The sequence below is a fragment of the Lathyrus oleraceus genome, chromosome 6 (genome assembly GCF_024323335.1).
Source record: "Lathyrus oleraceus cultivar Zhongwan6 chromosome 6, CAAS_Psat_ZW6_1.0, whole genome shotgun sequence".
NCBI classification, from domain to species: domain Eukaryota; kingdom Viridiplantae; phylum Streptophyta; class Magnoliopsida; order Fabales; family Fabaceae; genus Lathyrus; species Lathyrus oleraceus.
This window is the reverse complement of record NC_066584.1, coordinates 52,951,495-52,966,557: the sequence shown is the minus strand read 5'-3', so window position 1 is coordinate 52,966,557 and position 15,063 is coordinate 52,951,495. Positions and strand designations below refer to the sequence as shown.

At 34.9% G+C, this 15,063-nt stretch overlaps 1 protein-coding gene across 1 annotated transcript; it reads right to left on the bottom strand.

The window, feature by feature from the left end:
* Window positions 1-8,513: 8,513 nt before the first annotated feature.
* Window positions 8,514-12,889, bottom strand: LOC127092339 (probable pectate lyase 8). Its single transcript, XM_051031189.1, has 7 exons — window positions 12,633-12,889; window positions 12,445-12,504; window positions 11,788-11,862; window positions 10,132-10,774; window positions 9,864-9,967; window positions 9,427-9,565; window positions 8,514-9,322 (listed from the first exon to the last, which is right to left on the bottom strand). Exons 1-7 carry the CDS (start codon window positions 12,728-12,730, stop codon window positions 9,101-9,103), a joined length of 1,341 nt encoding a protein of 446 aa, XP_050887146.1. The 5' UTR covers window positions 12,731-12,889; the 3' UTR covers window positions 8,514-9,100.
* Between the last annotated feature and the right edge of the window lie 2,174 nt (window positions 12,890-15,063).

The window sequence follows — 15,063 nt, the reverse complement described above, 5'->3', positions numbered from 1 at the left end:
GAAAGGAACTTGCGACTCATTTGATCTTGCAATTGTTGCCAAATAGATTCAGTCAATTTGTCCTTAATTTCAATATGAATGATATGGACAAATCTCTTCCTGAACTGCTAGTCGTGTTTAGAACTGCTGAGCAGAATCTGAAGTCATAAGGGAAGTCCATTCTGATGATCGGGAATGGAAAGAGACAGAACAAAAGACCCACCAAGCAGGGTGATACCGGGAAAGGCAAGGAAGTTGCCAAACCCAAACCCACTGCTCCTGCTTTGAAGCCTAGTGGAGGCATAGCAAAGGAAGGCACCTACTTCCATTGCGGTAAGACCGGACACTGGAAGAGAAACTGCCCAAAGTGCCTGGAAGATAAGAAGAATGGAGTAGAGACTTCAACTTCAGGTATTTTTGTTATTGACATTAATTTATCTACTTCTGCATCATGTTTGGATTTTACTTGCTATCGCTGCATATCATGATTATGAAATATGGCAGATGGATGTCAAAATTGCTTTCCTTAACGGGAATCTTCTTGAGGATGCGTACATGACACAACCTGAAGGATTTGACATGCCAGAAGAAGCCCAAAAGATATGTAAGTTACAAAGATCAATCTATGGATTAAAGCAAGCTTCCAGAAGATGGAATCTTCGTTTTGATGAAACAGTAAAACAATATGGATTCGTCAAGAATGAAGATGAGCCTTGTGTCTACAAGAAGGTTAGTGGGAGCATGATCGTTTTCCTAGTATTATATGTAGATGACATATTACTCATTGGAAACGATGTCCCTACCCTGCAACAAGTAAAGTCTTGGTTGGGGAAATGCTTTTCTATGAAGGACCTAGGTGAAGCAGCCTATATATTAGGAATCAGGATCTATAGAGATAGATCACAAAAACAGCTTGGCCTAAGTCAAAGTACATACATAGACAAAGTGTTGAGACGCTTTAATATGCATGATTCCAAGAAAGGATTCATACCTATGAAACATGGTATGTGTCTATCAAAAACACAATCCCCTTCAACTAAGGAAGAAAAGGATCGCATGAATAAGATTCCATATGCATCTGCAATAGGATCTATCATGTATGGCATGTTATGTACTCGACCAGATGTCTCGTATGCTTTAAGTGCAACGAGTAGGTACCAATCTAATATAGGTGATGCTCATTGGGTAGTTGTCAAGAATATCCTTAAGTATTTGAGAAGGACTAAGGACTCATTCTTGATATATGGAGGTCAGGAAGAGTTTGTTGTAATTGGATACACTAATGCTAGCTTCCATACAGATAAGGATGACTTTAAATCGCAATCTGGTTATGTGTTTTGCTTAAACAGTGGCGTTGTGAGCTGGAAAAGTTCAAAGCAAGATACAGTTGTTGATTCTACAACCGAGGCCGAGTATATTGATGCCTTAAGTGCAGCAAATGAAGATGTTTGGATTAAAAAGTTCATTAGTGAACTTGGCATAGTTCCTAGCATTGTAGATCCCATTGGTCTCTATTGTGATAACAATGGTACTATCGCACAAGCTAAGGAGCCTAGATCTCACCAATGATCCAAACACATACTTAGGATTTATCACCTCATTCGTGAGATAATAGATAGAGGAGATGTGAAAATATGCAGAGTACCTACACTTGACAAAATTGCTGACCCACTGACAAAGCCTCTTGCGCAGCAGAAGCATGATGGCCATACTAGATCTATGGGCATTAGGGGTATGCCTGATTGGCTCTAGTGCTAGTGGGAGATTGTTGGTGTAAGCCTTAGAGGCCAATACTTTTGGTACTTGTATCGAATTATTTATTAATAATAAAAAGTTTTTTCTTTATTATGTTTGTTTAATAAAGTCCCTAGAATAGATAGTCCGTTTAATGATTCAAGTGTGACTTAATCATGAGATCCCATTAAACATAAGGACACTATTCTTAAAGTATCCGTAGTCGAGCTTTGTTGTGAAGTGGGATAACATTAAAGCATTAAGACTATTATGTATATAGACTGATGATCACATCTCATGGATCATGGATAAGGAGTTATCAAGTCTTAAACATAGGTATGAATATTAGGAGTAATATTTATACTGGATTGACCCGCTATGAGAATACCATATAGAATGTTATGTAAAGTGTCATAAGTTATTCTCATGGTGATAGTGGTGTATACCACCCTTCGACCTGAAACCACTATGGACCCTAGATGTAGAGTCGAGTGCTTTATTGTTAGTCAAACATTGTCCGTGACTGGATGACCATAAAGATAGTTGATGGGTACTCCACGAAGCATGCTGAGGGACATGAGTGACCTAGATGGAATTTTCCCATCCTCCGTAATAGGATAAATGTCTACGGGCCCAATATTGAACTCGACAAGGATGACACGGTCTATGCCTTGTGTTCAATATAGACATAGGGGCAAAAGGGTAATTATACACATAAGTATTATCACAAAAGGATTTTTCAGATCACATGAAATTTTCGTGTCTTGGGTAGCAGTGATGTGTAGCTAGATACCGCTCACTGTTTATTATGTTAAATACGTGATTTAATATAATTGCTAATGTCGCGAAAACCTACAGGGTCACATACAAAAGGACGGATTGATGAGAGATAAAGTAAATAAGGAACACCGTAAGGTACGGTGCACTTAAGTGAATTGTAGAACATCGTAAGGTACAGTGTACTTAAGTAGAATACGAAATATGATAAGGTACCACGCGCTTAAGTGATTTTGACATATCATAAGATATGGGCCACATACACTTAAGTGGGCTTTTTAGCTTGCAGCCCACACAAGTGGTTCTATAAATAGAACCCTTGTGCAAAAGCATTTTCTCAGTTGAAATTTTATTTCTCTCTCTCCCTGTCTCTCTCTCTCTCACTCAAAGCCTTCATTCGTAGTAGCTAGCACTGAGATTAAAGGAATCCGTTCGTGTGGACTGAGTAGACGCGTTGTCACTATTCAACGTTCGTGATCACTCCTTGGATCTACATCAAAGGTTTCAATCGCCACAAGAGGTAACGATTATATCACTGATCATGCCCATTCGTAAGGATCACTAAAGGAGAAAATTTTAATTTCCGCTGCATTTTGGATCGCTATTCTCCTTCAACACATTCATAACACACATGACATGCTCCGTAACACGGGTTTCAACAGTAAATTTCAATACACACATTTGTAATAAGGATGTTTACACGACATCCTACTTATCTGAATCATACTTGGGATGTTTACACGACATCCTTCTCATCTGATCGGTACTATATATTCATAAAATATGACATTCATAATTTGTCACAGCATGCTCACTTCCATTTTAAAGTATCATCGCAGCGGAATTATCATCACAATTATGGAAGATAAAACAAGTAATAATATATAGTCTCAACTTCAAGTGTAATAATAAAATAAGAGAGTTGTAATCAATCAACTCAACATCTTAAGAATTCTCAATAATAAATTAGTCTATGACTTCAACATAATCAGACATAAGGAATAAAATAAGCATTTAACCCAACCAGATGTTATATGATCAGAGCAAGGTACTACTAGTAAAAGCGACAAAATAAAGAAGTAATCCAAGAGCTACCTTCCACTTACTTCAGTAATACTACTCTTGAGTATCTGCACGATGCCCATGTAAAGGAAACATTCAAACAGAAGGGATGAGAATTCATTTCAATAATGATATAGAATGAAGAATATAGTAGAACATATACACAATCATGCACAATAATATATCACATTCTTACATCCAAATCATAATCAACATCATACACGACAACATCTCAATTATCATCAACATCATACAAAACCATATCTCAATTATCATTAACATCATATGCAATAACATCTCATCCAACAACACATCAACAACAATCAATACAAATGCAACACTTATGCAATGTACTCAATACCGACTCGACATGCATGTGGTAGCAAATATGAACACTCAGGTTCACCTCACTCCATGATCCCCATCATAGGATCGATTCCCTCTTGGAACAAGAGCACACCAAAATTGCTACCATCACCATAAGTAACACTTCACTAATCCCACACATTAGGAATTAGGTACTCGCACCCGATCCATCAAAATGGGATCGAGGCTCACCAAAACTTGTTACCATCAACATAGGTAACGCTTCACTAATCCCCCTCACACATCTCATCATTTATGCATCACATCATTCATCGTGCAACAACCAATTCATGTTACCACATGAATAATATCAACAAACAACAGTAACTCGGCAACATCTTAACATCATCGATATAACAACATAAGTATCACACCATGATATTACAACAATGCAACAATTCATCAACCAAACGTATAAACCAATACATTTATTAACATAGTAGGCATGTGAATATTATTAAAATATCGCAACAATCACTATCATGTTATAGGTATGAGCGTTAGCTTTCTAACGCTTTAAACGACATCAAAATTGGACTTACGAAATAAAAGTTATGACCAAAATCGTCGGGATGTGTCAATAATTCATTAACCGAACGTATGAACAAAGACTTCACCCATATAGTAGGCATATGAATAATACTCAAACAATTCACTTATCACCATCACATTATATTTCTTAGAGTTAGCTTTCTAAGGCTTCAAACCCCAACCCAAAATGATTCACGAGTTGAAAGTTATGATCAAAACCGTGCATGGGGGTATTACTAAAAACTTGTTATTTTTTAAAATTTCCAACACAATTTTCATCTTCTTCAACCCCAAAAACGTCCATGAAATAATCACCAAAATTATTTTATTCCTGAAACAAAGTTATATCCCTCTGTTTCATATATCCAACAGTTCAAACGACACTCGATTTGGACTTACGGATCAAAAGTTATGGCCAAAATAATTTCGAACAAAAAACACAAAAAAATGCTCCTGCGCTGAGTGCGGCCGTGACGAATAGAATGCAGAATTTTATACGTTTTTCATCGTTGGAGGTCTTCCGGACCTCCAATTTCGATTCCATAAAAATCAAAACGCTCATAAAATTACAACTCATACAATACTATAATTATATAAAGTTAATTTACAGTTTTAACACAATTAAATCATCTAATCATTGTTTTAAGATTATGCCTAAAACCTTCAAAATTGTAACAATGGTGAATATAAGTTCAATCATCAAAACAGAAAACTACACACATATAAGGCACATGAAATTCATCATATAATAATCATCATAGCATTCAAATTCAAAATTATGAATCAAAACACCCAACCTTAAGGAGGTTAAGGATTCCCCCATTCTATCCTTATATCATACCCTTTACTATTGAAACAAGTTATCACCCTTACCTTTGATTTTCCAACAAGATGCACACTTCAAACTCTAACAATGGAGTTTTCCTTTAGCCCTAACCCTTGCCGTTCTCACCACAAAATTCTATTTTACGTAAAACTCTCAAACTCTCTTACTAACCTTTTTATCATTAACTTAATTCCTCCTTAATTAGGAACTTCCACCATTACCCTCACTTATCATCTTATTTACCACCATACCCCTCTTGGCTCTAATTTTCTTTTAATAAAATAATACTAATAATATTCTTCTTTTTCTCCCTACTATTTCTACTCTTCTATTTTATTCCAACCAATTAAATAAAATAGTTATAGATTAATTATTAAAAATTCTCATTATCCCCATTAAATAAGTAAAATAACTAAATTTCATTATTTAATTAAGATGCTCATATTCTAGTTATTTTATTATTTATTTAATTAATTCGAATAAAACACTATTTATTTCAATCACTAATTAAAATTCTAATTAATTATCAACAACTATACCAAACTCTTACTCCATCCATACTTCTATTTCAATGATACCTACCCCACAATCATACACAATTAATTTAAAACACCCATTAATCATATAAAAATCTAAATAATTCAAATTAATTAATTAATTAAATTTGGGGTGTTACAATAATTATAGTCCTGAGGATCGGAAAGATGGTAGAGGAAGAGGATAATGTTGAAATATATGGATCAGTTAAGTTTTTTAAATAGTCTGTTGATTTATTTTGATCGAAGCTTGGAGATATTGAAGTTGTAAAGGTTGTTTGCTTGCGAGAGTGAGAACTAGTGATGCATTTTCTTTGAAGATATGAATTGTTAAACGGACATTGAAACAACGTTGTGGAGGCGAGTTACTATAGAAATGGCCATTAAAGAAGATAATGAGGATAAGAAAAGTGTTTACGAAACAATTATGGTGATCATAACAATTAACATGAATGGTTGAGATGACGAAACTAAGAGATCAAAGAAATTTGATGGAAAATTCGTGAGAATCAAAATTGATTCTCACAATCGGTGTCACTATTCCATACTGGAACAAAAAATAACAAGTTGAAAACCGTAGAATGACTTCAAGTACGGTAGCTTAAGTCTCATGTGATCAAAAGTAGGGTACCTACAACGTTAGTACTCAAACACTCAAATTAGTATTTAAAAGAGGTAGAACACTTGCAAGTATAAATGAATGAATATCCTGTCATGATTTAGAGTCACACTTATATATGATAGTTGTAACTACCACGTTTGATCTAACTTGAAAAACATAGGACAGATTAATGTTTATCAACTATTGAGATGAGAACGAGAATTGTGCTTCTATGTGTTGTTTCTTAATGAAGGTATACATGTACACTAGTTAGTAGAACGTTTTTCTTGAATTGACCTGTTGGATTAAGTCAATCTTATTAAACTTTTAAGATGGTCAATCTAAAATACTATCAAAACCATAAATATTTGATTATGATTTATTTTAATTTTTCATTATGTAATTTGGCATATATCTAACAAATATTCAACTTGAATCTTTAAAATGTGATTTAGTTTACAATTTTATAGTATTTAAACTTTATATAGATAAAGCAAGTAAAAGTAAAATAGATACTGGTATTAAACTTTGTTGGTCCACATTTTAGATATGGTGCCACTTTTAAGCCCGACCCATTTAACCATATCCGTTTTCCATCTCTAACTTCTACCTCATCCTCAAACTTTTACATGCTCATTTTTGTTGGAAAGCCCCCTGCCCCTTTTCTACTTCGATAATATCCCTCCACCAATAGTAATTATAGAGAGGTATGTATGTGACTGACTTGGCCTTTTGAAGGTTCTTCCTTCCTTGTGCTGTGGATCAGGATATGGTGATTGAACCTTTTTCATTATAGGGACCAATAGGACTGACCACTAGAACAACCTATGCACCATTGTCGGTGCAAAAAAAAAGATGACCACTATATTCTTTATGACTTTTGTTTCAATTACTATTGGACAGAAACTTTGTTACACAATTCTCAATTTTTGCCAAAAAAGCCTTTTTTTGTAATGTCAAAATCAATCTTATTACTAATACTCCCCATGTTCTTCCTTGTTTACTACACTAATGCCAATGTAGTATCATGAAACTATTTGCGGCAATCTTGAAGAAACCATCAAGTAAACTGCTTCTTGTAGGTACCAATATCAATGCCTCTATTGCTCCTAAAATAGTACTCCATTTAGTCTTGTTTGAATTTGAAGTTTAGCAACAACTAGAACCGCCACAATAAATATGAGTCTTTTTTTCTTAGATTATAAAAATACTATGACTAATTTCATGAATAGTAGTAGAGTATGTGGAAGATTTCAAAGGGAAAGTGCAATGTTTAGAATGCGAATGGACAAGTCTCCTAACTCAATCAAACCTCATATGATCTGTAACACAATATTGGCCAAAGAACTTCCCACATGCCATATGGGCCCTATCTCACATGCACAACCAATGAAAGTCTTTATTACAATCTAAACCATGTGCACTCACAACACTTATCACTGTCTCTTTTTAGCACTGTCCATTGCTTTCTCCGCAGGCATTTACTATATGCCTCATCCTCACAGCATCTCTGAGGGTGCAGTACATTTTCTAGCCTCGGTTAATTAAGAAAGAATGTGACATTTTAACAAAAAAACTAAAAAAAATACTTTAAGAGTTTTTTTTCCTTGTAGTTTAAAGTTACTCAACTATGATTTCTAATTTCATAGTAAGAGTAAGAGGGTAACTTTAGCCTTTAGCATTCTTCAATTAATACTATTTAGAGGTCTTTTGAGACTTTACTTGTTAAGCAAGCATGCCTTCAAATGATTGTGTTTTGTTCATAACTTTAATCCATGATGCTAGGAATAAAAGCCAGGTAAATCTAATAGTAGTAATACTAGTGGTTAGTTGGAATTAGATTATTAGTATTTATTAATTTTAGAGGGTGAGAGGGGACAGTGTAGGTAAGAGAGATAATCATGTTAATTAGAAAGACATTAAGAGAGAATCAATGTATCATGTGCAGCACATGAAAGAATCAAACATGTAGATAGAGAAACGCAACATTGGCAGATATGTTTTTTAATGATATACAACCATAATTGCATAACAAAAAAGCAAAGATTACTTCCATTGACAATGAAAGAAAAAAAAGGCTATAAAAAAAGTGACAAAAAAGTTTAAAAGGGAACAACACCAATACTATTTTTTTCTATTCCATAATCAACCATAATAGATAAAGTGTTTCCATTACTCCATTACTCAACTTTGACAATCATACTTTTTTTTCTTCGTATAATTAACTCAAACAAAACAAAAGGTAAAAAAAAAAAAAGTAAAAATATTTATATATATCTTGGCTTCTTGAGATTCAAATCCTATAAAATAAAACTGAAAAGGACTGAACAGTGTAAGGAGACATGATTTGACATATGGAAAAATATGCATATGAATTGATGGTGGGTAAGGTTGGTGGTGAAGGACCAAAGTAGAGAAGCGCTTCAGCACCTGCTCCTACAATTTTGCACTGTTTGTTTTCAGCTGGAGCAAGTTGAGCAGCTAATAATGTTTTGGTTTTGGTTTTGGTTTAGGTTTAGGTTTAGGTTTTGGTTTTGACACACAATAATAACATAATGACAATGTGTAATTAATGTACACTTGTCAAGAATGCATGATGATGCAGAGGAAAAAAGCATACTATAAAAAAAACTGAAAAATCAGACACAGAAAAATGGTTGTTTTGATGATTCCATGAAATGGTTTTTGTTAGCACTGACGGCCTCTTTTGCAACCTAGTGCACCAGCATTTGATGTCATGGTGCCAACCATGGCTGAAGATTTTGCTCCTAAGCTTGAGGCTCTTGCATAGCTAGCTGAAGCTCCAGCACCGGATGCTGTGAAGTATGCACCATTTAGGTACAAATCTCCCTCTGATCTCCAATTCCAACCTTTCCATTGGCTTTCAGCTGTTTCCACTCTCTTAGTTACCTGCAAATGCATACCAATTTCATTCAATCACTCACCAAAACTCAATTTTCAACACATTTGGATTAATGGACTATTATTGCAGCACATTAATGTTGTACTAGTACCTCTTTGGCAAAAGGGTTAACAGGAGCATTGTATCTGTTACCCTGGCTGTTGATTGTGGGCTCAGCACTTCCACCAATAGCATACATCTCCCAGTGAGTATAATCATTGTTCACCACATGGAAATAACCATGTCTACACCTGCATTTTTCATGATCAATGTATATTTGTTAGAGGGGTAGGGACATAATGTCCTATTCAGTTGTTGAATTCAGCTATTGCATACACACACCATCCGGCCCCATCTTCTAACGATACATGTACAAATGTTTGTGATGATTTTTGAGATAGAGGAAACTTAAAATTAATGCACCAAAAAGGGTTGTTGCAGGCAACAAACCAACCTGTCTTATGGTTTAACATTTAAAGCATTTAAAGCATACAATGGAAAAGGGGAGAAAAAGAGGAGTATCAAAATTAAAGTTGCATTGAATATTACCGAGGCATTCTCTGAATAAGTCCCTCTCCGAAATGGTTATAAGCTATGGTCACTTGCATTTGCTTGTCCCTTGTGTAGGAGTCACTGTGGCCCAACAGAATCACCTGCATTTGCAAAAAAACAACAGATCATTAACAAAAATTGCAAAACGAGTCGTGCAATGTGACTCGGCGAAGCCTGATACAGACACGGACACAACCCTGGTACTCATAATAGTTCAACTACATGTGTATGTGTCAGACACCAGACACGTTTAATTTGAATTTACCTCATTGTGGTGGGTGAAATGGTTGTTAGAAATTGTGATAGCTGTTGAACCGACGACAGCATCAACAAGACCATCGGCGCAATGCGACAGAGAATTATGATCAACCCAAATATGACTTGAACCAAATATAGAAACAGCGTCACCATCCGCCATAGTCCTCCAACCAAAATGTGTTTCCGAGCTTCTCACCATAGCATTACCAGTAGGAACACAGTCGTGAATATGAAGACCATGAATGATAACATTAGTAACATACTGAATCGTAATGCACGCTCCATTTGCAATATGTACGTTTGCTCCTCTTCCATCAATAGTCTTGAAACTGTTCATAATCAGCTCTTGTTTCAACTGAATAACCATGTCCCTCTTGAACACAATCCAAAGTGGCCTATCTTGGATAACAGCGTGACGCAAAGTTCCCGGCCTTGGGTTAACAGGGTCGTCGTCTCTCGGGTCAGTGACAACATAGAACTTTCCATCGCGACCACCGATAGCATTTCTTCCAAAACCAATACCACAATCTGCCAGACGCTTCCTATTCTGTTGCCAATTGGGGTCGCAACGCCAGCAATCGTCAATCGGGTTACCCGTTCCGCACGAGAAATATCCAAGGTTTCTTCTTTCAGTACTGTTCTTAATGTGCCTGTAAAATCAACCATATTAATTTAGAATTCAAATACAGAGAAAAAAAAAACACTGGCTTGTGGAGCAAGCAAACAAACAAAAAAACACCAAACAGTTAAACCTTATCTCAAGATACATAAACATATAAATTAAATAAAGCCGTTACATTATTAATTCATAAATCATTGAAATTTGTACAGATAAGAAACTATGCCAACTATTAATCCACATGATGAGTGAATATAATTGGAATTTTCTCTCAATTGCAACGGCTAATATTTTTGTCTTTACATGAAACATAAGATACATGGTGAATATGCTTTTTTGTCACTATTATGCTACTAGCATCACATGGTAAAAATTATTATACACTAAAAGAAATCATATATTAAAATATCCAGCAACAAAACAAAATTAATCACTTTTTTTTCATGATTATGGAAAAAAAATAGAGATGTACACGTAAGTACAGAACAGTTATAGAAAATATTTAACTTTAGTAATAAGCAATGGATTGGGCTAAAAAGGAATTTATGTAATGGCAAAAGAATTATTAGCGTGAAATACGGAAATAAAAGAAGAAATTGCATGTGACTGAAAAACATGAAAAGGAAAGTAACGAAAGAATGTAACAAATTGAAATTCCAAAAAGGGTAAACAAAATATGGGTGAGAAATAATAAATACAAATTTATTCAACAATGTCAAAACAAGGAAAATGACGTGGCATAGAAAAAAATTGGGTGAGTTGGGATAGGGTGTTAGGTTTTCATTTCGCATAGGAAAGTTAATGTGAGCACACCATTATGCCCTACACCATTACATGTCTAGTGCCTAAACCACGTGATTCGTATGAAGAAAAAAATCATTATAAATGCATTTAGTTTTTTTTTTCATTACTTCCAATGATCCGTGCAACGAAATCATAGTCGTTAGATAAAATTCGTAACATTTTATATTTAACGACTCTGCATTTCGTTGCATTGCATTGCATGAGATGAAAATCTAAAGAATTATAGAGAGAGGGACCCACATCTCAACCATAGAAACGACCTCCTTTGGATCAGCCACGGCAGCACGCTCATTCAATTTCTCAGCTTCTTTTTGCCTAAAATGAAACATTAAATTCCAAAATTAAAATCACCATTTATAAATAAATAATCTAATAAACAAACTTCCAATAACACTTTCATAAATTAAATTTATGTAACACTTTTTTTTAATTTAAATAATAATTATATTTTTTAATGGAAAAAAATTTATGGATAACTAGTAGTACTACCGCAACAGAGATACGGTAAAACAAACACAAAAACCGTTAAAAGCATTTTGAAGAGAGAGGAAAAAAGATTTATCCAATTACTCAAAAAGACCAAAATGCCACCACCGGCAAATAGTAATAGGAGATAAATTTCGGAGGGCAATTTCGTTAATATGACAAAAGTTTGTTGACGGTTAACTAACGCTTTTGCGTATCTCACGGACAACACACATGCAAAGGAATCCGAAGAAAGAACATAACCGAATAAACGATCCAGATCGAGAGGTAAAAACATTAATCAACGGTTATAATCATTAGTTGCGGATACTCAATCTAACGGTGATGGTGATTATATAAAAGATGAAACTAACGGTGGGGATCAGCGAATTTGTTTTCTTACAGAAAAGTTGAAAAAACATAAACACAAACCTTGCCGCCATTGATGAATCGTTAAAGCTTGTTAACCTGTGTGTCTCAGTATCCACATTGCTGATAACAACAGCAGAAGAAAAAGTGTCAGAAACCAGAACAATGTAGCTAACAACAAACGAAGCAACAAAAACAGAGCAACTCTGTTTCAGACAGAAAAAACAACACAACAACGTTGAAATAAATACCTGAACTGAGAGATCTGTGTAGAAGCCATAGCTTCTTCTTCAACGAGCAGCACAAAAAGTAACAACAAATTGAGAAACCATTTCATAGAAGCTGCCATTGTGAAAAGCTCGAAAATCACACTCTCTCGCTTTCTCTCTCTCTAGAATTTGCTTTAAAGAGGAAGGAATGTAGAAGCTGAAGAGAGAGAGAGAGAGGAAGAAAAAAGGGTCGGTAGAGAGAGAAAGATTTAATTGTTGAGTGGACTCGAGAGAACAGGTTCCAACATAACGGCCATTATATAGCCTCATAGCAATAACGTCGAACTCTTAACGCCGTTAATTAACTGATCGTTTTTCTTGTTTGGTTCCTTTTTCTTCATTTAACGCCGTTAACTAACCACTTCGTCTCTTTTTAACCTCTTAACCCTAACTTTAACCGCTTCTTCATTCTACCATGCACGTGGGTTCAGTGATTATCACGTGCCATTGCAGGGTCTAGTTACTACCACTATTACTAACATTAGATCTTAAATGGTTCATACATACACAACTTTTTCTCTTTTTTTACTTTTTTTTTTTTTTTTTTACTTTATCCATTAGTTATTGCGCTTTTCCAACTAACTAAAACGGTTTTTAATTTGTGTGTACACAATTTATTTTATACTATATAAGTATCATGTATATCATGTATCATAAAATTACAATTTAATGTTTCGCGTAATGTTACTACCTTTTGCGTCAATGTAATGTTACTACATAGTATTACTAGTACTTTACTTGTCCTTGTTTTCTTTTTCTTTTTTGACAAAAGGTTTAATGTTTCTTATGAAGTTTCATTTCGCTTTTTAGCTTTATCATAGTGCTTTAAAAAATGGTTTCCTATCAATTTTCTTAACTGAAATAACTCTATTCAAATAGTTTATTGGTGATTTTTTTTTAAATAACTAAGTATTTAAATTTAATTTCTAAAATAACTACTATTTTAAATTATTTATCGAGATAACCATGTTTTATGCACACATCTCAAGTATACGGCAGTTGAATTGACGCATGTATTTTATGATTGAGCATAAGCGCTGATACCATTGGCGCATACATGTAATGAAGTCAATGTAATTGGCGCATACTTACTATATATCGTATGTATGCGTCATTGCATTGCATGTGGTGCATATATATATATATATATATATATATATATATATATATATATATATATATATATATATATATATATAGGTAAATGAAAAATAAATAAAATAAATAGGTTAATGAAAAATTATTATTAATATTATGATATAAAATTAAAATATATAACAATTGATAAGAAAATCAATGATCCGTTCGATTGAAACGCCCACTTGTTTCACATTCTGGTGTGTTAGCCTGTCTTCGATGTCTCTCACGATTTTTCTGAGGTGTTTAGGATCTTTGATTGCTGACATGATGCAATGGTGGTTGGTGCGAAGGTCCATCGATATTTGATAAATTTGTCATCATTTCTCCTCAATAGTTAAGGGTGTTCCCGCCAACGGCACTGCCGTAATTGAGTTCGATGCCCATGTTGTCGTAGTTGGTTCGTTGTGGTTAGGTGGTTTGTGGACGGTATGGTTGCCCGACTTGAGACATTGAATCATTTTGGAAACGAGATAATGGTTCATGTGGTGTAATAAAGTCAAATAATGGTTGGATGTTGTGGTGATGGGATGTTTGGGTGTTCATAAATGGGGGGCTATGATGGGATGAGGTTGAATCGTATGAATCATTCGGGCTATAGACAGATGTGGTGGTTGCGTATGGTTATTGGTGGTTAGGGTTTGGTTCATGGTTTTGAGTTTGGGTGTGTGGCATGAATTTGCTGCGAGGTTGGTGTTTAGTGGTTAGGTGTATATGGTAGGGTGATGGTGTGAGGTTGTTCGTTGGGTTTAGGTGGGTTGACATTGTTATTGGGTGGGGATTTGTTGTTGGGTGTTTGATGACGAAGCTCGTTGGCGTGGATCAATCAAATACCTTGGCTCAGACATGAACTGTGGCGTTGTAACTGATCTAAACCATGTCATATAATGTTGAGTTGGTCTAGCACCATGTATGATTGGCTCGTTTAAGATGTGTTATCGTTGATTCCTCCAATGACGATACATCTCTTTTGCGAAGTCTCTCCAATCGGAATAATCTCATTGGGCATCGACTTTTTATTAATGTCAATCTCCCAAACACGTCGAAGGTTCTAGAATTTGTTGTTGCGTGTCGAACTGCAGTTTTACACGGTCACTCTGGTGCATCTCCACAGTAGTGAACCAGATGATTGGTGTTTTTGTTGTTCAAACTGCAACGTCATCATGGTTAACCTGATGATCAAGACCTAGATACGACATCCAGATAAACTGTATAAGAATTTGACATGATTAGAGGATATTTAATTGGATAATTTTTTAATATCAAAAGTAGAGTT

Coding starts and splice junctions, on each gene's coding strand:
- LOC127092339 (XM_051031189.1), bottom strand. CDS start 12,730: ATGGCAGCTTCTATGAAATGGTTTCTCAATTTGTTGTTACTTTTTGTG. Junction 10,775..11,787: donor GTCGTTTCTATGGTTGAGAT/GTGGGTCCCTCT, acceptor TTGATTTTACAG/GCACATTAAGAACAGTACTG. Junction 9,968..10,131: donor ATTTCACCCACCACAATGAG/GTAAATTCAAAT, acceptor TTGCAAATGCAG/GTGATTCTGTTGGGCCACAG.